This window comes from Ambystoma mexicanum, chromosome 4p (assembly GCF_040938575.1).
Source record: "Ambystoma mexicanum isolate Mex_15411 chromosome 4p, UKY_AmexF1_1, whole genome shotgun sequence".
Lineage (NCBI taxonomy): Eukaryota > Metazoa > Chordata > Amphibia > Caudata > Ambystomatidae > Ambystoma > Ambystoma mexicanum.
The window spans coordinates 17,815,196-17,838,336 of record NC_090927.1 but is presented as its reverse complement, the minus strand read 5'-3'; the positions used below and the strand labels follow the sequence as shown (position 1 = coordinate 17,838,336).

The 23,141-nt window shown below is 53.3% G+C and overlaps 1 protein-coding gene across 5 annotated transcripts in view; it reads right to left on the bottom strand.

Moving 5' to 3' along the window:
• LOC138452924 (zinc finger protein 501-like) overlaps window positions 1-23,141 on the bottom strand; it is a 264,656-nt gene that overhangs the window by 126,030 nt on the left and 115,485 nt on the right. For 4 of the 5 annotated variants that reach the window (XM_069605277.1, XM_069605276.1, XM_069605278.1 and 1 more), the window contains one exon: window positions 10,937-11,063. The exons of the other annotated variant lie outside the window; for it this stretch is intronic. In XM_069605277.1, the coding sequence (XP_069461378.1) occupies window positions 10,937-11,063 (127 nt within the window). The remainder of the gene's footprint in view (window positions 1-10,936; window positions 11,064-23,141) is intronic. 5 annotated transcript variants of the gene reach the window in all.

Below are 23,141 nucleotides of genomic sequence, written 5' to 3'. Positions count from 1 at the left end.
GAGTGTGATGAAAGGACCCGGGCTGGCACGTCACCCTCCTGCATGTAGGGCAAATGACCCACCCTGGCTTTCACCACCTCAGATGCCACGTGACCCAGACCACTGTAGGATATGTGTAAGCAGGGCTAGGATCTAGGGTGGAGTGTGATGAAAGGACCCAGGCTGGCACTTCACCCTCCTGCATGTAGGGCAAGTCACCCACCCTGGCTTTCACCACCTCAGATGCCACGTGACCCAGACCATTGTAGGATATGTGTAAGCAGGGCTAGGATCTAGGGTGGAGTGTGATGAAAGGACCCGGGCTGGCACTCCACCCTCCTGCATGTAGGGTAAGTATCACCCTGGCTTTCACCACCTCAGATGCCACGTGACCCAGACCATTGTAGGATATGTGTAAGCAGGGCTAGGATCTAGGGTGGAGTGTGATGAAAGGACCCGGGCTGGCACTTCACCCTCCTGTATGTAGGGCAAGTGACCCACCCTGGCTTTCACCACCTCAGATGCCACGTGACCCAGACCATTGTAGGATATGTGTAAGCAGGGCTAGGATCTAGGGTGGAGTGTGATGAAAGGACCCGGGCTGGCACTTCACCCTCCTGCATGTAGGGTAAGTATCACCCTGGCTTTCACCACCTCAGATGCCACGTGACCCAGACCATTGTAGGATATGTGTAAGCAGGGCTAGGGTCTAGGGTGGAGTGTGATGAAAGGACCCGGGCTGGCACTTCACCCTCCTGTATGTAGGGTAAGTATCACCCTGGCTTTCAGCACCTCAGATGCCACGTGACCCAGACCATTGTAGGATATGTGTAAGCAGGGCTAGGGTCTAGGGTGGAGTGTGATGAAAGGACCCGGGCTGGCACTTCACCCTCCTGTATGTAGGGTAAGTATCACCCTGGCTTTCACCACCTCAGATGCCACGTGACCCAGACCATGGTAGGATATGTGTAAGCATGGCTAGGACCTAGGGTGGCATGTGATGAAAGGGCCCGGGCTGGCACGTCACCCTCCTGTATGTAGGGCAAGTGACCCACCCTGGCTTTCACCACCTCAGATGCCACGTGACCCAGACCATGGTAGGATATGTGTAAGCATGGCTAGGATCTAGGGTGGAGTGTGATGAAAGGACCCGGGCTGGCACTTCACCCTCCTGTATGTAGGGCAAGTGACCCACCCTGGCTTTCACCACCTCAGATGCCACGTGACCCAGACCATGGTAGGATATGTGTAAGCAGGGCTAGGATCTAGGGTGGAGTGTGATGAAAGGACCCGGGCTGGCACGTCACCCTCCTGTATGTAGGGCAAGTATCACCCTGGCTTTCACCACCTCAGATGCCACGTGACCCAGACCATTGTGGGATATGTGTAAGCAGGGCTAGGATCTAGGGTGGAGTGTGATGAAAGGGCCCGGACTGGCACGTCACCCTCCTGTATGTAGGGCAAGTGACCCACCCTGGCTTTCACCACCTCAGATGCCACGTGACCCAGACCATTGTAGGATATGTGTAAGCAGGGCTAGGGTCTAGGGTGGAGTGTGATGAAAGGACCCGGGCTGGCACTTCACCCTCCTGCATGTAGGGCAAGTGACCCACCCTGGCTTTCACCACCTCAGATGCCACGTGACCCAGACCATTGTAGGATATGTGTAAGCAGGGCTAGGATCTAGGGTGGAGTGTGATGAAAGGACCCGGGCTGGTACTTCACCCTCCTGTATGTAGGGCAAGTGACCCACCCTGGCTTTCACCACCTCAGATGCCACGTGACCCAGACCATTGTAGGATATGTGTAAGCAGGGCTAGGATCTAGGGTGGAGTGTGATGAAAGGACCCGGGCTGGCACTTCACCCTCCTGTATGTAGGGCAAGTGACCCACCCTGGCTTTCACCACCTCAGATGCCACGTGACCCAGACCATTGTAGGATATGTGTAAGCAGGGCTAGGATCTAGGGTGGAGTGTGATGAAAGGACCCGGGCTGGCACTTCACCCTCCTGTATGTAGGGCAAGTCACCCACCCTGGCTTTCACCACCTCAGATGCCACGTGACCCAGACCATTGTAGGATATGTGTAAGCAGGGCTAGGATCTAGGGTGGAGTGTGATGAAAGGACCCGGGCTGGCACTTCACGCTCCTGTATGTAGGGCAAGTGACCCACCCTGGCTTTCACCACCTCAGATGCCACGTGACCCAGACCATTGTAGGATATGTGTAAGCAGGGCTAGGATCTAGGGTGGAGTGTGATCAAAGACCCGGGCTGGCACTTCACCCTCCTGTATGTAGGGCAAGTGACCCACCCTGGCTTTCACCACCTCAGATGCCACGTGACCCAGACCATTGTAGGATATGTGAAAGCAGGGCTAGGATCTAGGGTGGAGTGTGATGAAAGGACCCGGGCTGGCACTTCACCCTCCTGTATGTAGGGCAAGTGACCCACCCTGGCTTTCACCACCTCAGATGCCACGTGACCCAGAGCATTGTAGGATATGTGTAAGCAGGGCTAGGATCTAGGGTGGAGTGTGATCAAAGGACCCGGGCTGGCACTCCACCCTCCTGCATGTAGGGTAAGTATCACCCTGGCTTTCACCACCACAGATGCCACGTGACCCAGACCATTGTAGGATATGTGTAAGCAGGGCTAGGATCTAGGGTGGAGTGTGATGAAAGGACCCGGGCTGGCACTTCACCCTCCTGTATGTAGGGCAAGTGACCCACCCTGGCTTTCACCACCTCAGATGCCACGTGACCCAGACCATTGTAGGATATGTGTAAGCAGGGCTAGGATCTAGTGTGGAGTGTGATGAAAGGGCCCGGGCTGGCACGTCACCCTCCTGTATGTAGGGCAAGTGACCCACCCTGGCTTTCACCACCTCAGATGCCACGTGACCCAGACCATTGTAGGATATGTGTAAGCAGGGCTAGGATCTAGGGTGGAGTGTGATGAAAGGACCAGAGCTGGCACTTCACCCTCCTGTATGTAGGGCAAGTCACCCACCCTGGCTTTCACCACCTCAGATGCCACGTGACCCAGACCATTGTAGGATATGTGTAAGCAGGGCTAGGATCTAGGGTGGAGTGTGATCAAAGGACCCGGGCTGGCACTTCACCTTCCTGTATGTAGGGCAAGTCACCCACCCTGGCTTTCACCACCCCAGATGCCACGTGACCCAGACCATTGTAGGATATGTGTAAGCAGGGCTAGGATCTAGGGTGGCGTGTGATGAAAGGACCCGGGCTGGCACTTCACCCTCCTGTATGTAGGGCAAGTCACCCACCCTGGCTTTCACCACCTCAGATGCCACGTGACCCAGACCATTGTAGGATATGTGTAAGCAGGGCTAGGATCTAGGGTGGAGTGTGATGAAAGGACCCGGGCTGGCACTTCACCCTCCTGTATGTAGGGCAAGTGACCCACCCTGGCTTTCACCACCTCAGATGCCACGTGACCCAGACCATTGTAGGATATGTGTAAGCAGGGCTAGGATCTAGGGTGGAGTGTGATCAAAGGACCCGGGCTGGCACTTCACCCTCCTGTATGTAGGGCAAGTGACCCACCCTGGCTTTCACCACCTCAGATGCCACGTGACCCAGACCATTGTAGGATATGTGTAAGCAGGGCTAGGATCTAGGGTGGAGTGTGATGAAAGGACCCGGGCTGGCACTTCACCCTCCTGCATGTAGGGTAAGTATCACCCTGGCTTTCACCACCTCAGATGCCACGTGACCCAGACCATTATAGGATATGTGTAAGCAGGGCTAGGGTCTAGGGTGGAGTGTGATGAAAGGACCCGGGCTGGCACTCCACCCTCCTGCATGTAGGGTAAGTATCACCCTGGCTTTCAGCACCTCAGATGCCACGTGACCCAGACCATTGTAGGATATGTGTAAGCAGGGCTAGGATCTAGGGTGGAGTGTGATGAAAGGACCCGGGCTGGCACTTCACCCTCCTGTATGTAGGGTAAGTATCACCCTGGCTTTCACCACCTCAGATGCCACGTGACCCAGACCATTGTAGGATATGTGTAAGCAGGGCTAGGATCTAGGGTGGAGTGTGATGAAAGGACCCGGGCTGGCACGTCACCCTCCTGCATGTAGGGCAAATGACCCACCCTGGCTTTCACCACCTCAGATGCCACGTGACCCAGACCACTGTAGGATATGTGTAAGCAGGGCTAGGATCTAGGGTGGAGTGTGATGAAAGGACCCGGGCTGGCACTTCACCCTCCTGCATGTAGGGCAAGTCACCCACCCTGGCTTTCACCACCTCAGATGCCACGTGACCCAGACCATTGTAGGATATGTGTAAGCAGGGCTAGGATCTAGGGTGGAGTGTGATGAAAGGACCCGGGCTGGCACTCCACCCTCCTGCATGTAGGGTAAGTATCACCCTGGCTTTCACCACCTCAGATGCCACGTGACCCAGACCATTGTAGGATATGTGTAAGCAGGGCTAGGATCTAGGGTGGAGTGTGATGAAAGGACCCGGGCTGGCACTTCACCCTCCTGTATGTAGGGCAAGTGACCCACCCTGGCTTTCACCACCTCAGATGCCACGTGACCCAGACCATTGTAGGATATGTGTAAGCAGGGCTAGGATCTAGGGTGGAGTGTGATGAAAGGACCCGGGCTGGCACTTCACCCTCCTACATGTAGGGTAAGTATCACCCTGGCTTTCACCACCTCAGATGCCACGTGACCCAGACCATTGTAGGATATGTGTAAGCAGGGCTAGGGTCTAGGGTGGAGTGTGATGAAAGGACCCGGGCTGGCACTTCACCCTCCTGTATGTAGGGTAAGTATCACCCTGGCTTTCAGCACCTCAGATGCCACGTGACCCAGACCATTGTAGGATATGTGTAAGCAGGGCTAGGGTCTAGGGTGGAGTGTGATGAAAGGACCCGGGCTGGCACTTCACCCTCCTGTATGTAGGGTAAGTATCACCCTGGCTTTCACCACCTCAGATGCCACGTGACCCAGACCATGGTAGGATATGTGTAAGCATGGCTAGGATCTAGGGTGGCATGTGATGAAAGGGCCCGGGCTGGCACGTCACCCTCCTGTATGTAGGGCAAGTGACCCACCCTGGCTTTCACCACCTCAGATGCCACGTGACCCAGACCATGGTAGGATATGTGTAAGCATGGCTAGGATCTAGGGTGGAGTGTGATGAAAGGACCCGGGCTGGCACTTCACCCTCCTGTATGTAGGGCAAGTGACCCACCCTGGCTTTCACCACCTCAGATGCCACGTGACCCAGACCATGGTAGGATATGTGTAAGCAGGGCTAGGATCTAGGGTGGAGTGTGATGAAAGGACCCGGGCTGGCACGTCACCCTCCTGTATGTAGGGCAAGTATCACCCTGGCTTTCACCACCTCAGATGCCACGTGACCCAGACCATTGTGGGATATGTGTAAGCAGGGCTAGGATCTAGGGTGGAGTGTGATGAAAGGGCCCGGACTGGCACGTCACCCTCCTGTATGTAGGGCAAGTGACCCACCCTGGCTTTCACCACCTCAGATGCCACGTGACCCAGACCATTGTAGGATATGTGTAAGCAGGGCTAGGGTCTAGGGTGGAGTGTGATGAAAGGACCCGGGCTGGCACTTCACCCTCCTGCATGTAGGGCAAGTGACCCACCCTGGCTTTCACCACCTCAGATGCCACGTGACCCAGACCATTGTAGGATATGTGTAAGCAGGGCTAGGATCTAGGGTGGAGTGTGATGAAAGGACCCGGGCTGGTACTTCACCCTCCTGTATGTAGGGCAAGTGACCCACCCTGGCTTTCACCACCTCAGATGCCACGTGACCCAGACCATTGTAGGATATGTGTAAGCAGGGCTAGGATCTAGGGTGGAGTGTGATGAAAGGACCCGGGCTGGCACTTCACCCTCCTGTATGTAGGGCAAGTGACCCACCCTGGCTTTCACCACCTCAGATGCCACGTGACCCAGACCATTGTAGGATATGTGTAAGCAGGGCTAGGATCTAGGGTGGAGTGTGATCAAAGACCCGGGCTGGCACTTCACCCTCCTGTATGTAGGGCAAGTGACCCACCCTGGCTTTCACCACCTCAGATGCCACGTGACCCAGACCATTGTAGGATATGTGAAAGCAGGGCTAGGATCTAGGGTGGAGTGTGATGAAAGGACCCGGGCTGGCACTTCACCCTCCTGTATGTAGGGCAAGTGACCCACCCTGGCTTTCACCACCTCAGATGCCACGTGACCCAGAGCATTGTAGGATATGTGTAAGCAGGGCTAGGATCTAGGGTGGAGTGTGATCAAAGGACCCGGGCTGGCACTCCACCCTCCTGCATGTAGGGTAAGTATCACCCTGGCTTTCACCACCAAAGATGCCATGTGACCCAGACCATTGTAGGATATGTGTAAGCAGGGCTAGGATCTAGGGTGGAGTGTGATGAAAGGACCCGGGCTGGCACTTCACCCTCCTGTATGTAGGGCAAGTCACCCACCCTGGCTTTCACCACCCCAGATGCCACGTGACCCAGACCATTGTAGGATATGTGTAAGCAGGGCTAGGATCTAGGGTGGCGTGTGATGAAAGGACCCGGGCTGGCACTTCACCCTCCTGTATGTAGGGCAAGTCACCCACCCTGGCTTTCACCACCTCAGATGCCACGTGACCCAGACCATTGTAGGATATGTGTAAGCAGGGCTAGGATCTAGGGTGGAGTGTGATGAAAGGACCCGGGCTGGCACTTCACCCTCCTGTATGTAGGGCAAGTGACCCACCCTGGCTTTCACCACCTCAGATGCCACGTGACCCAGACCATTGTAGGATATGTGTAAGCAGGGCTAGGATCTAGGGTGGAGTGTGATCAAAGGACCCGGGCTGGCACTTCACCCTCCTGTATGTAGGGCAAGTGACCCACCCTGGCTTTCACCACCTCAGATGCCACGTGACCCAGACCATTGTAGGATATGTGTAAGCAGGGCTAGGATCTAGGGTGGAGTGTGATGAAAGGACCCGGGCTGGCACTTCACCCTCCTGCATGTAGGGTAAGTATCACCCTGGCTTTCACCACCTCAGATGCCACGTGACCCAGACCATTATAGGATATGTGTAAGCAGGGCTAGGGTCTAGGGTGGAGTGTGATGAAAGGACCCGGGCTGGCACTCCACCCTCCTGCATGTAGGGTAAGTATCACCCTGGCTTTCAGCACCTCAGATGCCACGTGACCCAGACCATTGTAGGATATGTGTAAGCAGGGCTAGGATCTAGGGTGGAGTGTGATGAAAGGACCCGGGCTGGCACTTCACCCTCCTGTATGTAGGGTAAGTATCACCCTGGCTTTCACCACCTCAGATGCCACGTGACCCAGACCATTGTAGGATATGTGTAAGCAGGGCTAGGATCTAGGGTGGAGTGTGATGAAAGGACCCGGCTGGCACGTCACCCTCCTGCATGTAGGGCAAATGACCCACCCTGGCTTTCACCACCTCAGATGCCACGTGACCCAGACCACTGTAGGATATGTGTAAGCAGGGCTAGGATCTAGGGTGGAGTGTGATGAAAGGACCCGGGCTGGCACTTCACCCTCCTGCATGTAGGGCAAGTCACCCACCCTGGCTTTCACCACCTCAGATGCCACGTGACCCAGACCATTGTAGGATATGTGTAAGCAGGGCTAGGATCTAGGGTGGAGTGTGATGAAAGGACCCGGGCTGGCACTCCACCCTCCTGCATGTAGGGTAAGTATCACCCTGGCTTTCACCACCTCAGATGCCACGTGACCCAGACCATTGTAGGATATGTGTAAGCAGGGCTAGGATCTAGGGTGGAGTGTGATGAAAGGACCCGGGCTGGCACTTCACCCTCCTGTATGTAGGGCAAGTGACCCACCCTGGCTTTCACCACCTCAGATGCCACGTGACCCAGACCATTGTAGGATATGTGTAAGCAGGGCTAGGATCTAGGGTGGAGTGTGATGAAAGGACCCGGGCTGGCACTTCACCCTCCTGCATGTAGGGTAAGTATCACCCTGGCTTTCACCACCTCAGATGCCACGTGACCCAGACCATTGTAGGATATGTGTAAGCAGGGCTAGGGTCTAGGGTGGAGTGTGATGAAAGGACCCGGGCTGGCACTTCACCCTCCTGTATGTAGGGTAAGTATCACCCTGGCTTTCAGCACCTCAGATGCCACGTGACCCAGACCATTGTAGGATATGTGTAAGCAGGGCTAGGGTCTAGGGTGGAGTGTGATGAAAGGACCCGGGCTGGCACTTCACCCTCCTGTATGTAGGGTAAGTATCACCCTGGCTTTCACCACCTCAGATGCCACGTGACCCAGACCATGGTAGGATATGTGTAAGCATGGCTAGGATCTAGGGTGGCATGTGATGAAAGGGCCCGGGCTGGCACGTCACCCTCCTGTATGTAGGGCAAGTGACCCACCCTGGCTTTCACCACCTCAGATGCCACGTGACCCAGACCATGGTAGGATATGTGTAAGCATGGCTAGGATCTAGGGTGGAGTGTGATGAAAGGACCCGGGCTGGCACTTCACCCTCCTGTATGTAGGGCAAGTGACCCACCCTGGCTTTCACCACCTCAGATGCCACGTGACCCAGACCATGGTAGGATATGTGTAAGCAGGGCTAGGATCTAGGGTGGAGTGTGATGAAAGGACCCGGGCTGGCACGTCACCCTCCTGTATGTAGGGCAAGTATCACCCTGGCTTTCACCACCTCAGATGCCACGTGACCCAGACCATTGTGGGATATGTGTAAGCAGGGCTAGGATCTAGGGTGGAGTGTGATGAAAGGGCCCGGACTGGCACGTCACCCTCCTGTATGTAGGGCAAGTGACCCACCCTGGCTTTCACCACCTCAGATGCCACGTGACCCAGACCATTGTAGGATATGTGTAAGCAGGGCTAGGGTCTAGGGTGGAGTGTGATGAAAGGACCCGGGCTGGCACTTCACCCTCCTGCATGTAGGGCAAGTGACCCACCCTGGCTTTCACCACCTCAGATGCCACGTGACCCAGACCATTGTAGGATATGTGTAAGCAGGGCTAGGATCTAGGGTGGAGTGTGATGAAAGGACCCGGGCTGGTACTTCACCCTCCTGTATGTAGGGCAAGTGACCCACCCTGGCTTTCACCACCTCAGATGCCACGTGACCCAGACCATTGTAGGATATGTGTAAGCAGGGCTAGGATCTAGGGTGGAGTGTGATGAAAGGACCCGGGCTGGCACTTCACCCTCCTGTATGTAGGGCAAGTGACCTACCCTGGCTTTCACCACCTCAGATGCCACGTGACCCAGACCATTGTAGGATATGTGTAAGCAGGGCTAGGATCTAGGGTGGAGTGTGATCAAAGACCCGGGCTGGCACTTCACCCTCCTGTATGTAGGGCAAGTGACCCACCCTGGCTTTCACCACCTCAGATGCCACGTGACCCAGACCATTGTAGGATATGTGAAAGCAGGGCTAGGATCTAGGGTGGAGTGTGATGAAAGGACCCGGGCTGGCACTTCACCCTCCTGTATGTAGGGCAAGTGACCCACCCTGGCTTTCACCACCTCAGATGCCACGTGACCCAGAGCATTGTAGGATATGTGTAAGCAGGGCTAGGATCTAGGGTGGAGTGTGATCAAAGGACCCGGGCTGGCACTCCACCCTCCTGCATGTAGGGTAAGTATCACCCTGGCTTTCACCACCACAGATGCCACGTGACCCAGACCATTGTAGGATATGTGTAAGCAGGGCTAGGATCTAGGGTGGAGTGTGATGAAAGGACCCGGGCTGGCACTTCACCCTCCTGTATGTAGGGCAAGTGACCCACCCTGGCTTTCACCACCTCAGATGCCACGTGACCCAGACCATTGTAGGATATGTGTAAGCAGGGCTAGGATCTAGTGTGGAGTGTGATGAAAGGGCCAGAGCTGGCACTTCACCCTCCTGTATGTAGGACAAGTCACCCACCCTGGCTTTCACCACCTCAGATGCCACGTGACCCAGAGCATTGTAGGATATGTGTAAGCAGGGCTAGGATCTAGGGTGGAGTGTGATGAAAGGACCCGGGCTGGTACTTCACCCTCCTGTATGTAGGGCAAGTGACCCACCCTGGCTTTCAACACCTCAGATGCCACGTGACCCAGACCATTGTAGGATATGTGTAAGCAGGGCTAGGATCTAGGGTGGAGTGTGATGAAAGGACCCGGGCTGGCACTTCACCTTCCTGTATGTAGGGCAAGTGACCCACCCTGGCTTTCACCACCTCAGATGCCACGTGACCCAGACCATTGTAGGATATGTGAAAGCAGGGCTAGGATCTAAGGTGGAGTGTGATGAAAGGACCCGGGCTGGCACTTCACCCTCCTGTATGTAGGGCAAGTGACCCACCCTGGCTTTCACCACCTCAGATGCCACGTGACCCAGACCATTGTAGGATATGTGTAAGCAGGGCTAGGATCTAGGGTGGAGTGTGATGAAAGGACCCGGGCTGGCACTTCACCCTCCTGTCTGCAGACACACGCTAGCGCGTTGGACCGAGTAGAATGAAATCACCCGACAGTCCCCAAGACACTGTTTGTCAGAACGTGCTGTCACGCGGTATGCAGCGATTATAAGGAACGGAAAATAACTGACAGCAATTTGATCTACACATTTATAACGAAAAGAAATGTCAAATTTGTGTAAATATATATGTGGGGGCTGGGGTAAGGGGTTAGAACAGGTGGGGAGGGGATTGGGGTGAGAAAATTAATGAAGCGAAACGGGCAGCTTGGGCCCCCCCCCCAAATAAAAATATTAATATTGTCTGTTATAAATGTTTAGACAAAAGTGCTGTTTGTTATTTATTGGTTAGTTATGATCACATGCAACCCTGTCACGCCCCAGTATTTACCAATGTCAACATGTGACCTGAAAGTGCTGCAGGTCATGGCAGATACCTGAAGGCTTCTTACCCAGTGACTTCAGTGCCCTATGGACCTCCTTCATCACGGCCTCGTACATCTCCCTCTTCCATTCATCCAAGTGCTCCCAGTCCTTCTCCGAGAAGTAAATGGCCACGTCAGTGAAAGTCACAGATATCTATAAAATCAAGAGAGATCCTAACCATTTTCACATCAAATCCAATGCAATTGGTCAGGATACTGAAGATCAGCATCACAGCAGTAATACTTTAGATAAACACACATTGGATACAGCTATACTTCCCTTAAGACGTTCACTGTGACATAACTGGGTGATAAAGGAACGAGCAACTATCGCCCAATGTCTTTAGTGCCCGGCGTACACATCTGTGTCTTGGCACCCTAATACTGTCCTTAATGTAGTGTGACAGGGCCACAACTGGACCTGGGAACCGCCATCAAAAGTAATCCCAGAAAAGACAAATTAATCAAAAAGTGGCGTACACCGAGATAGGAATAACACAGATGTATTGGCCCCACGCAGCTGGGAGATGGGGTTCAGACAGCCTCGTGGAACTGAAGTGAATGAAATGAGCTAGACGCCGCCCACTGCAACTATACTTTTTATACACAAATTACAAAATTAGCATACAGTATTTAAGTTACATTTAAGTTACATTTCGGAGGCAGGTCACAGGAGCCGATTGGTGGAACTACGTCAGACCCCTATAGTGAGCTATACCTTAGTTGACCCTTATTGGATGTTTGATTGTTTATTTATTTAGTATGGTGCGCAAAACACAGGGCTAACACGGCGCATCAGAGAGCTGGAGAATAAGGTTACATAGGAACTTAGTTGCATGATAAGGCACATATGAGTATATAGCATAGCAGTGCAATACGTATAATCTGGTGGAATGACATTTCAGTAGGTCAGCGAAGGGATGTAGGTAAAACAGTCAGGTTAGTTCTAGTTTGTTAGTGTGAAGAGTTCACTGATCAGTCATGGGATCATTGGACCGTAACCAGGTGAGGGTGTTTCGCCTAAAGCTATAGTAGGATTGGTCTATTCTGATGTTGGGTGGGAGGGCGTTCCAATGTTGGGCTGCCATGACAGGGAAACTGCTGCCGCCCGTTTTTTTTTTTAGTCTGAATTTCGGTGCTTGCAGGCAATGAGAGTTGGTCGTTGTGGTGGGGCGGGTGGAGGTTTTTTTTTTTATTATTCTGGCTGCGAGATAGGGGGGGCAGCATTATTCAGGCATTTGAACGTGAGTGAAGCTGTTTTGAGTGAGATGCGGTCACAGATTTTGAGCCATTTGTGTTCTCTCCTTTTGTTGGAGATGTGTACAATAGTCAAGTTTGGAGGGTATTAGGGCATTGGCGATGATGATGCAGCTGGCTTGGGTGAGGAAGGCTCTACTTGCCCTGATGAGCTTGCACGTGTAGGCAGTGGAGGATGCTAATGACAAGGCTGAGTCTAGATGAAAGCCTAAGGTTTTCACTGACTTGGCGACTTTGATGGTGTTGCCATCGATGTTGAAAGCCTTGTAGCTGAGGCTGAGTTTTTTAGGTTGGCATTGGAGCCGAGGAGGAGGATTTCGGTTTTCTCATCATTCAGGCATAGGCCGTGTGTGGCCATCCATGCCTGAATGATGATATATTTTGTTTACCAAGGCTGTAACTGAGTCAAAGTTGCCCGAAAGGGGTATGAGGATCTGGGTGTCATCTGCATAATTGGTGCATGTGACACCCAGTCTGTCCAACTTGTCAAATGAGGGCTTGGTAAAGATGTTTTAGAGGTTTGGGGAGATGCAGGAGCCCTGGGGTACGCCTCAAGTTATTTTGATGGGGTCTGCTGAGGCTAGTGAAGAGAAGACTCTCATAGTTCGATTGTCCTAGAATGATTTGACAATATTTCTTGGAAAAAAATCATATTGAAACTCCTCGTGATGTCACAAACCTTCCCACACCACCCTGTGATTACGGGATTGTGTTATCAGTCAAGAAAACGTGTTTGCCAATGGTTGGCACTGCCAAATATACAAATGAATAGCCTTTTGTGTACTGATTGGACATGGCATGTTGAGATGGCATGGGGACGAGACCTTCTCAGAGAGTCTGACCAATGATGTGCCCCGCGGCCAACAGCGAGGACAATTTACAATGGTCCATCCTAGGGACACCAAAACCTTTCTCCGCTGATTGTCTCCCTGTTGTGCGCCCCGCCCCAAACCCTACCCCATTACTCGAGCTCCCCTCAGCTCCCTTCTTACGCCTTGCTGCCAAGTGTACTCTGGAAAACTGTACCACACTGTGGCTGGATTTACTTAACTGTATTTGAATTCCATTTCTCTGCCAATTGTTTTCAGACACCCAGGTGCCTAACACAGTGGCCTCGAAAGTATTTCTTGGAGCGACTTCGATGGGACTGAGTTCTCCTGAGAATCTTCACATTACTGTGCCCAGTTTTTAGAGCAGATCGCTCGCAGGGCAAAGGTGGCGGAGTTGCACTGATGTGCAAGTCCAGCCTCGAATGTTATGAAATTCCTCATATTTCTACGGAAGATTGTGAGACTTTATGGGTGAAAATAAAAACTTCCCCACATACAACTCTAAACACACTCGAGATCTACCGCCCACCTAGAGTCATGCCCCTCTTTGAAGAGCAGTTTAGTGATTTGCTGGCTCAGATTTGCACCACTAAATGCCCCGTTATTGTCATGGGCGATTTCAACTAGTGGGCCAATGACCAACAGGACAAAGCGGGCACCAACCTTATGGACACCATTACTTCCTTTGGCCTTACTCAGTGGATGAAGTCTCCTACGCAAAACAAAGGTCAAACCCTGGACTGGCTCTTACCACACAATACTAACATCTCTGACATCTCGGCCACACCATGCATTTGGTCTGACCACTTTCTCATCTTGGCCAAGATTTTACTACCCTCCTCCCCTCCTAAACTTAACACGCATCTGCGCATACATAAAATGTCACGTAACCTCAAAAATTTAACAGCCCCTAAACTAGCCACGTTGCCGTCATCCAAGCTTCAATCCCCAGTTAACTTTGCTGACTCCTCTGAACTCATCAACCATCTGTCACTTAATATTAAAGAAGCAGTAAATGATTTTGCCCCATTGAAAATGAAGGCAATAAAGACCGAAACCATAAAACACACTTGGTTCTCCGATGACATTCTTGACGCCAGACAAAAACAAAAGAGCTTGGAGGAAGGATCCAAATGACAACACCTTAAACTATAAAAAAATCCATCTTGAGCTACAAAAAACTCATTATTGAGGCTAAAGCCAAACGCTATAATGAAAGAATTGTGAACGCACAATCCAACACTGGGGAGCTATTTAAAATCCTAGCAGATCCTCCCACTAATAACATCATCAAGGATGACAAGTGGTGTCAGGGCATTCATGATGCCTTTCTATCCAAGATCGATTCACACAAAGAAAAAATCAAGAAAGCCCTCGGCAATGTAGCACCGGCGCAAACTTCTACAGACACTATTCCTTCAAATAAAATTGAAAACACCATCGTTCAATTCTCATTTACGCACTACACCGAAGACGAAGTCTCCAAAGTCATACAAGACCTCAAAGCCACTTCTTGTCCTACAGATGACTGTCCCACAAGCATTCTTAAGGCGTCCACTGAAACCTTGGTTCCATGGATCACCAAACTAGTAAATTTGTCCTTCGACAAGGGTCTGGTGCCAGACCTGTTAAAATCGGCATGGATTACAACTTTATTAAAAAAAGAAAATCTTGATCCTACTAACGACAATTACAGGCCCATAACAAATGTGCCTTTTATCCTCAAGATACTAGATAAACTTGCCTACCTGCAGCTACAGGCCCATGTTGAAAAACATAATATTCTCGGAACCCGTCAGTCAGGTTATATAGCTCGTCACGGGACTGAGATAGCTATGCTAGATCTTAAATCCAACCTAGCTAGCATAGCTGATAAAAACCAAACTGCACTGCTTATGCTATTGGACCTCTCTGCAGCCTTTGACCTGGTTGTTCACAGCTTACTAGTGTCAAGGCTCGGAGAGGTCGCTAAGGGCTCCGTAATAGCATCTAGATGGATAGACTCTTTTCTGGGTCCCAGAATGGTCAGGGTTTGCGTAGGTAACAGTCAATCGTCCCCCATCTCTCAGACATGCAGAGTTCCTCAGGGCTCCCGTTTGTCGCCTTTGCTTTTTAATCTGTACATCCGTCCCCTTCTCGACCTCTTAAGAAAATTAGGAGTGCAATACACAAACTACGCTGACGACACTCAGGTAGCCATACAGCTGAGTGGCTCTTACAGCAGTGATGTTGTAACCATCAATAATGTATACAAAGCCATACAGGACTGGATGGCCTGCAACTCTCTTGCTCTGAATGATAAAAAGACAGAACTCCTCATAGTGTTATCTAAAAGTATTCGGACCAAACTAGATTCCAACTACGCCAGCTTCCTTATCGCAGATAATATCATCACCGTCCAAAAGAAAGTCAAGACTCTAGGAGTTGTCCTGGACAAAGAACTATCAATGAAGTCCCACGTGTCTAGCATTAAGTCTAGCTGCGGTCTCAAACAAGCGAATAGGATACATTCGTCCATTTATCTCGGAAGAGAACTGTGCTCTCCTGTCCACGGCACTGATTAATTCCAGATTAGACTACTGTAATAGTCTCCTAGCTGGCACCACAGCCTCCAATATTCAATGATTACAAGTGGCCCAGAACAATGCTGTCCGTAATATCTTCAACCAATCTCGTCGTACACACATCTCCACCTTTAGGAAAAAACGTTATTGGCTTCTGGTCAAACATAGTATAACACACAAGGTGCTTACTACGATGCACAAATGCCTTCGTCTCAGCAGTCCTACATACCTGTCAGCCCGTATTAGTACCAAGCCAAATGAGAGGAATCTTCGCTCATCCACTGCGGTTGTCCTTAAACACCCAGATTAAGGACAGCCTAATTTGGAGGTACCACTCTTGATGCTCAGGGTCCCCTTCTTTGGAATACACTACCAGCCTGGATACGGCAGATCCAGAGCTATACTGTGTTCAAACGCGCCATAAAAACTCACTTTTTAAACCTGGAATAACTCGCCGATTCTTACCTCCTCTTCTGCCTTTTTGTGCTTGTTTGTCCTGGTCTCGTCTTTGTTTGCGCCCTGAGGCCCACGGGCATGTTGGTGTGTTACAAAAATTAAAATATATAAATAAATAAATGCTGAATATTCAAAAATGACAATGCTGTCACCAAAAGCCTGCAGCCTTTAATTATGAGCCTTCTACATAAATGCTTTCCTAACCCGGGCCTACAAAATATGGCTTCTCTAATGTTCGCATATTGCTCAAACAGTCTACCCCCTAAGGCACCTTGCAACGCCACCCTTATGCTTGCACTGCACTGCTACGCAGGTTAAACACACACACCAGCCCGTGCCTTAAACTACATCTATACTACCTACTCCCTGTGCAATGACATCACCATTCCCGATGTTGCCTACCATGTCACTTTTTATAGTCACGTTACTTGCTAACTCGTACGTGTGCCCCCCTTGTAAAGGTACAGGTCAAACGATGCCAACAGGACCATGACCCTTTCATGAGGAACAGGGACCTCTCACAGGCGAGGCAGAGAAAGGGAGTTGGGTGGTGTGGGGGGCGGGGAGAGAACAGTCTCTGAAAGCCCCTCACATGCTGTGAATGCTAATGTGGGTAGCACCCTTTGTCACATGATGCCCCCCAGTACTTGTTCTGGCCAGAGTTCTCTCTTCTCTTTTTCAGGGCAGCAACTCCCAGAATGTAGTTGGACGTAACTAAGAAAACCCAGACCATAACCATGAGGAATGGAATCGAGACCAGAAATAAAATGGGCTGGATTTACCTGCCAAATAGAGATGAGACACCCAACACCTAACCTATCAAACCCAGACGACCCCAGGTGAATGGTGGGGCAACAGAAAACAGAGTGCAGAAGAGATACAGAAGTCCTAGCAAACTGAATAAAAAGCAAAAGAATCATGAAGAAAGGCTCAAGAAGCACTAGCAGCCTGCGCTCCTGCCTGCTGCCCTGATGATTGAGATTATATACCATAGACTAAGGCGAGCGCTCGAGTCAATGAGAGAGTGGGTGTAGGGGCGAGGACAGGAGGTGAGGAGACTAGCTGAAGGACGGATGGTGGAGGGAACAGTTGAAGAGTATGTGGCACAGTGGCACAGAAGGCAGGTGAGGTATTTATTCTGAGAGACCGATACCAGTTGCACATAGTGTAGCGAGAAGAAGGGTGTGAAAGAAGCGTGAAGACAGAGGAGGAGAGAAACGTAGAGAGTGAGGGTGATACAGTGTATATTAGGAGGGTGTGGAGAGAGTGCAAGGAGTTGGTGGAGAAAGTGTGGCAATATTAGGGCATACAAACACAGGTAAGGTAGAATAGGGGAGCATATGAGTAAGGTGACTACAAGAAAGTAGAGTGGCGAGGAGAGCGGGGGAGGAGAGTTGAGGATAGAAGAGCGGAGAGAGTGCGGCTATGAGAGGGAAAGAAGAGTAGGAAGATACAGGCTTTGAGAGGGAGAGAAAGAGTACAGGAAGTAGTAAGAACAGGTAGAGGAAGGAAAAGGAGGGACTGGGGAGAGGCTGGAGCTGACCTAGAGTGCCAGATACTGGCACACTTGGACCACCAGTTCCTATTGCGAAAACTGGAGTTGTTGGGTCACTGCATGCCTAGAAGGTCCCCGGAGGGAGCCACATAGTTAAGGCTTTTGCCTTTAGGCCCCCACTGACCGCTAGCATTACAGAGTAGGTGTTACCCATCGCTAGCTAGTTAAGGGATGCCTGGGTTAGGGTGCAGGGAGTGTACAGCTGATTGAGAGAGGGGAGTCCATTAGTGTATTCGACCCGCACCCATATAAATAGATCCAAAATAAGAATCCCAACCACACCTCCCACACACTGTTAGGATTGCCCTGGTCAGGCCTGCAGCACAAACAGGTGGACATTGCAAGAGTCAGGTACACCTGTTACAAACAGAATGGGAGATGAGCTGGGTACAGGCAGGCAGATATTGCAGTCAGGCACACCCAGTAGAATCTGGACACTAAACGAGATGAGCCGGGTAAAGGCAGGCAGATATTGCAGTCAGGTACACCCAGTACAATCCTAACACTAAAGGAGATGAGCCGGGTAAGGAACAAGTTACTTACCTGTAACTGTTGTTCTCCAGCATGGGTCTGGCATGGATTCACATGCTCATGAATATTCCCCGTCGTCAGGCTGGGAATCCTCGGTAAAGAAAAAACCAGTATCAGTTTCGTTTCTGATCTGTCTTTCGTAGCAATAACCAATCACTGGTCTCTGCGTCATACTGACCACAGCCAATGACTGCCCTCTACCTAAGCACCGCCTCTGGCAGCCATCTTCAGATTTGGAAGCACGTGAAGTGGCAGTATGACCAAGTGAAGAGCCGCAGAGGGGTAGGTGGGAGGGTTCGCATGTGAATCCATGCCAGACCCATGCTGGAGAACAACAGTTACAGGTAAGTAACTTGTTCCTTCTCCAGCATGGGGTCTGGCATGGATTCACATGCTCATGAATAAAGAATACATAGCAGTACACACATGCACAACCACGGGAGGTGGCAAAGGCTCAACATTAAGCATCACATCAACTCAACATTAAGCATCTTACCTCCTCACCAGGCTCACCTCAGGCGAACAGGTTGCGCAGCACTGCTTGGCCGACCCTGGACTCCTCCCTGGAATCCCGGTCGACGCAGTAGAATTTCGTGAAGGTGTGCGTCGACCTCCACGTAGCAGCCCTGCATATGTCCAGCAGGGGCACACCAGATAGGAACGCCGTGGTAGCTGCGATCGCTCTGGTGGAATGGGCTCTCGGACGGCCAGGCAGCGGTCGGTTTGCCAACCGGTGACAGTACATGATACAGCCGGAGAGCCATCTGGAGATGGAAGCCTTCGAGAGAGCCTTCCCCTGATTGACAGGTCCAAAGTTCACAAAGAGTTGTGACGTCTTCCGAAAACCCTTCGTGCGGTCCACGTAGAACTTCAGCGCTCTAGCTACATCCAGCGAGTGCAAAGTCCTCTCAGCCGGCGACGAAGGCGACGGGAAGAACACAGGCAACACCAAGGGTTCGTTGAGATGGAAGTCCGACGGTACCTTGGGCATGAAGGAGGGGTGCGTCCTGAGCACTACCCTCGTGTCGTGGAAAGTCAAGTACGGGGCCTTGCAGGAAAGGGCCTGGATCTCTCCCACTCGTCGTGCGGAGGTGATGGCCACAAGAAAAGCTGTTTTCCACGATAGAAACTTCAACGGGGCCGAGTGCAGAGGCTCGAACGGAGGTCCCATGAGCTTGGTCAGCACCACGTTGAGCTCCCACGCCGGGGCCGGAGCCTTCACCGGCGGGAACGATCTGAATAGTCCCTTCATGAACTCTTTCACCAGACGATGAGACCACAAGGACGTCCGACCCGTGGTTCTGGTGTATCGGGAGATCGCAGCAAGATGAATCTTGATGGACGCGTGTGCCAGTCCAGCTTTGGCCAGCGTCAGCAGGTACGGCAGTACTTGGGGAGCCGTAATCCGAAGAGGGTTAATCTTCTGTGCGTGGCACCAGACAGAGAACCTCTTCCATTTGTGTCCGTAGCATTTAAGAGTCGAGGACGCCCTGGCCTTTGCAAGAACCTCTCTGCAATCGGCCGGTATGTCGTATCCTCCAAACTCTAGCGCTGCAGGAGCCAGGCCTGCAAGTTCAGCGACTTCGGGTCGTGGTGGAGGATGGCGCCTCCTTCCCTGGAGAGTAGATCCGCGTCCGCCGGCAGCTTGATCGGCGGGGACGCTGACAAGTCCAGAAGGTCCGGGAACCATATCTGCCTCGGCCACGCAGGTGCGACGAGGATCATCCTGCACCGTGACCTCTAGAGCTGGTTGACGAGCCGGATTAGCAGAGGCAAGGGAGGGAACGCGTAGAGGAACAGGCCCTCCCAGGGGAACGAGAAAGCATCGCCCATGCTCCTCGTCTGGGGAAACCTGCTGGCGAACCTCCGGCACTTGGTGTTCGTCGCCGTCGCGAACAGGTCGACCTGGGGTGTGCCCCACCGTCGGAAGAGGCGATCCACCAGATCCTGCCGTAGTTCCCACTCGTGGCACGAGCGCAGCTCCCTGCTGAGTGAGTCGGCGATGGTGTTTTTTATCCCTGCCAGATGAAAACGCACCAGAAAAATCCCTTGGGCGACGGCCCAATGCCACAAGTCCTGCGCCTCCTTGGACAGCGCTGGGGACCTGGTTCCGCCCTGTTTCCTGATGTAAAACATGGTGGTGGTGTTGTCGGTGAAGATCCTCACCACCTTGCCCTTCAGGGACGGAAGGAAGGACCTGAGGGCCCAAAACACTGCACGGAGCTCCAGGACGTTGATATGCAGGGACTTCTCCGTCGGGAGCCAGAGTCCCCTCGCGTGCAGATTTTCGGTGTGCGCTCCCCACCCTTCCAGGGAGGCATCCGTGGTCACAGTCTCCTGGTGGGCTGGGGTCTGGAAGTCCATGCCCGCCGTCAGATGCGCGCGGGTGCCCCACCACCGTATCGCTCGTCGGAAACTCTCGTCGAGCTTGATCCTTTCTTCGAAGCTGCCCGTCGTCTGGATCCAGCGCGCATCCAGGAATTCTTGCAACGGGCGCATCCGGAGCCTGCACATGGGAATGAGGTAGATGCAGGAAGACATCATCCCGAGGAGGGACTTGATGGATCTCACTTTGGCCGCGTCGGCCACCAACATCCGTTGCACCTTGCCCAAGATGGTCCTGGTCCTCTCCTCCGACGGGGAGGCCAGAAGGGACACTGTGTCGAGCCTCGCTCCCAGAAACAGTGCGACTTGCGCGGGCACCAGGTGGGATTTGGCGTAGTTCACGGAGAATCCCAGGTCCGTGAGGAGTTGGACGGTCCTTGCTGTGTGGACCACGGCGAGCTCCTTCGTCTTGGCGCGGATGAGCCAGTCGTCCAGGTAGGGGTAGACGTGGATCCCCTCGCGGCGCAACTGCGCCGCCACCGGTGCGAGGCACTTGGTGAATACCCTGGGTGCCGACCGTAGTCCGAAGGGAAGGGCTTTGAACTGGTAATGACGCCCTTGTACCACGAACCTGAGGAATTTTCGGTGCCCCTTTAGGATTGGAATGTGGAAGTAGGCATCCTCCAAATCCAACGACGATAGGAAGTCTCCTTCCTCCAGTTGACCCAAGACGTGCTGTAGGGTGACCATCCGGAACTTCTGCGCCTTGATGAACTTGTTCAGCCGTCGCAGGTCTAGGATGGGGCGCCATCCTCCCGTCTTCTTCTTGACGAGGAAGTATCGTGAGTAGACTCCGGAGCCCCGAAGCCTCTTTGGGACGAGTTCGATGGCGCCCTTTCTGAGCATCGCCTTTACCTCCAGGAGAAGTTGAGGGACGTGAAGTTCTTTCCTGGCCACGGGGGGGACGCGCGGGCACCTTCTTTGAAACTCGAGCGCGTGGCCCCGGGCCAGGGCGTCCAGCACCCAACGGTCGGTGGAGATGGACTCCCACACGCTGACGAAGCCCGCCAGCCGGCCTCCCACCGGGGTGCTTCGGTGGGGGCCCGACCCCACGGCCGGTTCAATCCTGCTTGGACGCGGCCTTGCCGCCTTGACCTCCTTGGCGACGACGGCGGGGTCCGCTAGACTTGCCTCGTCCTCTGTAGGCCTCTTGCGACGACGAGCGGGCCGCTTGACGGTAGGAAGAGAAACCGCCGCCGGAACCTTTGGAGGCGCCCTTGCCTCCGCCGCTCCGAAAGGGCGTCCGTCGTTGCTGCAGGACTCCAAGGGCCCGGGCCGTCTCAGTATCCGCCTTGATGGCCTGGAGGGAATCGTCCACCGTCTTCCCAAACAGGTTGTTCCCGTCGAAGGGCATGTCCAGGACTCTGGTCTGGACGTCCTGCCGAAAGTCCGTAGCTTTGAGCCATCCACGACGTCGAAGGCAAACGCCGTTGCCCAGCTGGCGGAACCCCGCGTCGGCGATGTCCGTCGCCACGGTGATGGCGTGGTCCGAAGCCACTTCACCCTCCTGGAGGATGTCAAGGGCCTCCGCCCTCTTGTCGTCCGGCAGAAAATCCAGCAGGGGAGCCATCTTGTACCAGAGCTCCCTGTCGTAGCGGGCCACGATAGCCAAGGCGTTGGCCGCTTTAATCGTCGTCGCTGCCGACGAGATGACTCTACGTCCCATAGTATCCAATTTCTTTCCCTCGCCGTCCGGGGAAGTCGATGTGGAGGCCGCACCCCCCCCCGCTTTCTTCCTGGCTGCCGCGGAGACGACGGAGTCCGGGGTGGGCTGCGCCCGGAGGCACAGGGGGGCCGTGTCCGGGACCCGGTACTTCTTCTCGTACCGGTCTCTTCTAGCTGGCGTCGTGGAAGGGTTCTTGAGGAGGGAAAGGCCCTCATCCCAAATGTCGTCCAACAGAGGCACTGCGAGGACCGTCTTCCTCTTGGCCTCGCGCCGCTGATAAAGGAAGCCTTCCTTTTTCTTCTCCTCAGGGCAGAGTTGGAAAAGCTCGGAAGCCCTGGAGATCATGGAGTGGAAAGATCCGATCTCGTCGGGCGGAGAAGCCCTGGTGGGAGGCGACGACGGAAAATCCTCGTCGTATGCCTCGTCGTCCGTACCCGTCGCTGCCGTGTCAGTCCCCGTATCATCCCCTCGGGTGGACGGGGAGGAGGGCTGGACGGGGCGCGACGGTTGAAAAGGAGGTGGAGGATGGATCCTTCTTTTCTTGGTAGGGGGAACACCAGAAGGTCCCGGTTCTGGATCCCCCGACGGGAGAGGTTCCTCCGTCGGTAACGGTAGCCTCGTCCTTATCTCAGTGCATAAGGACTGTATGGCCAACAAAATGGCCGCCGAGTTGTCTCGCGGCGCTGGCAGAGGGGAATCCGACGGGCGAGCAGGGGCCCCGTCGGTATCCTCGAGGATGTCGTCGTCGTCACCTGCGTCGGGGCCCATTCCGACGGGCTGGTCTTGTTCCACGCCTAGGCCGTGGCTTAAGACCTCGATCAGCTCCTCTTCTGAGGTTGAGGCCGAATCTACGACGACGCCCTGCCCCCCCTTCTTCTTCCCCACGGAGGGTTTCACGGGGGTCCTATCGATGGGCACAAAAGAAGACTCCCTCCGAGGAGGCAGGGAGATTCTGGGCCCCGAGGTCGCCACCACTGGTGCAGCCTCC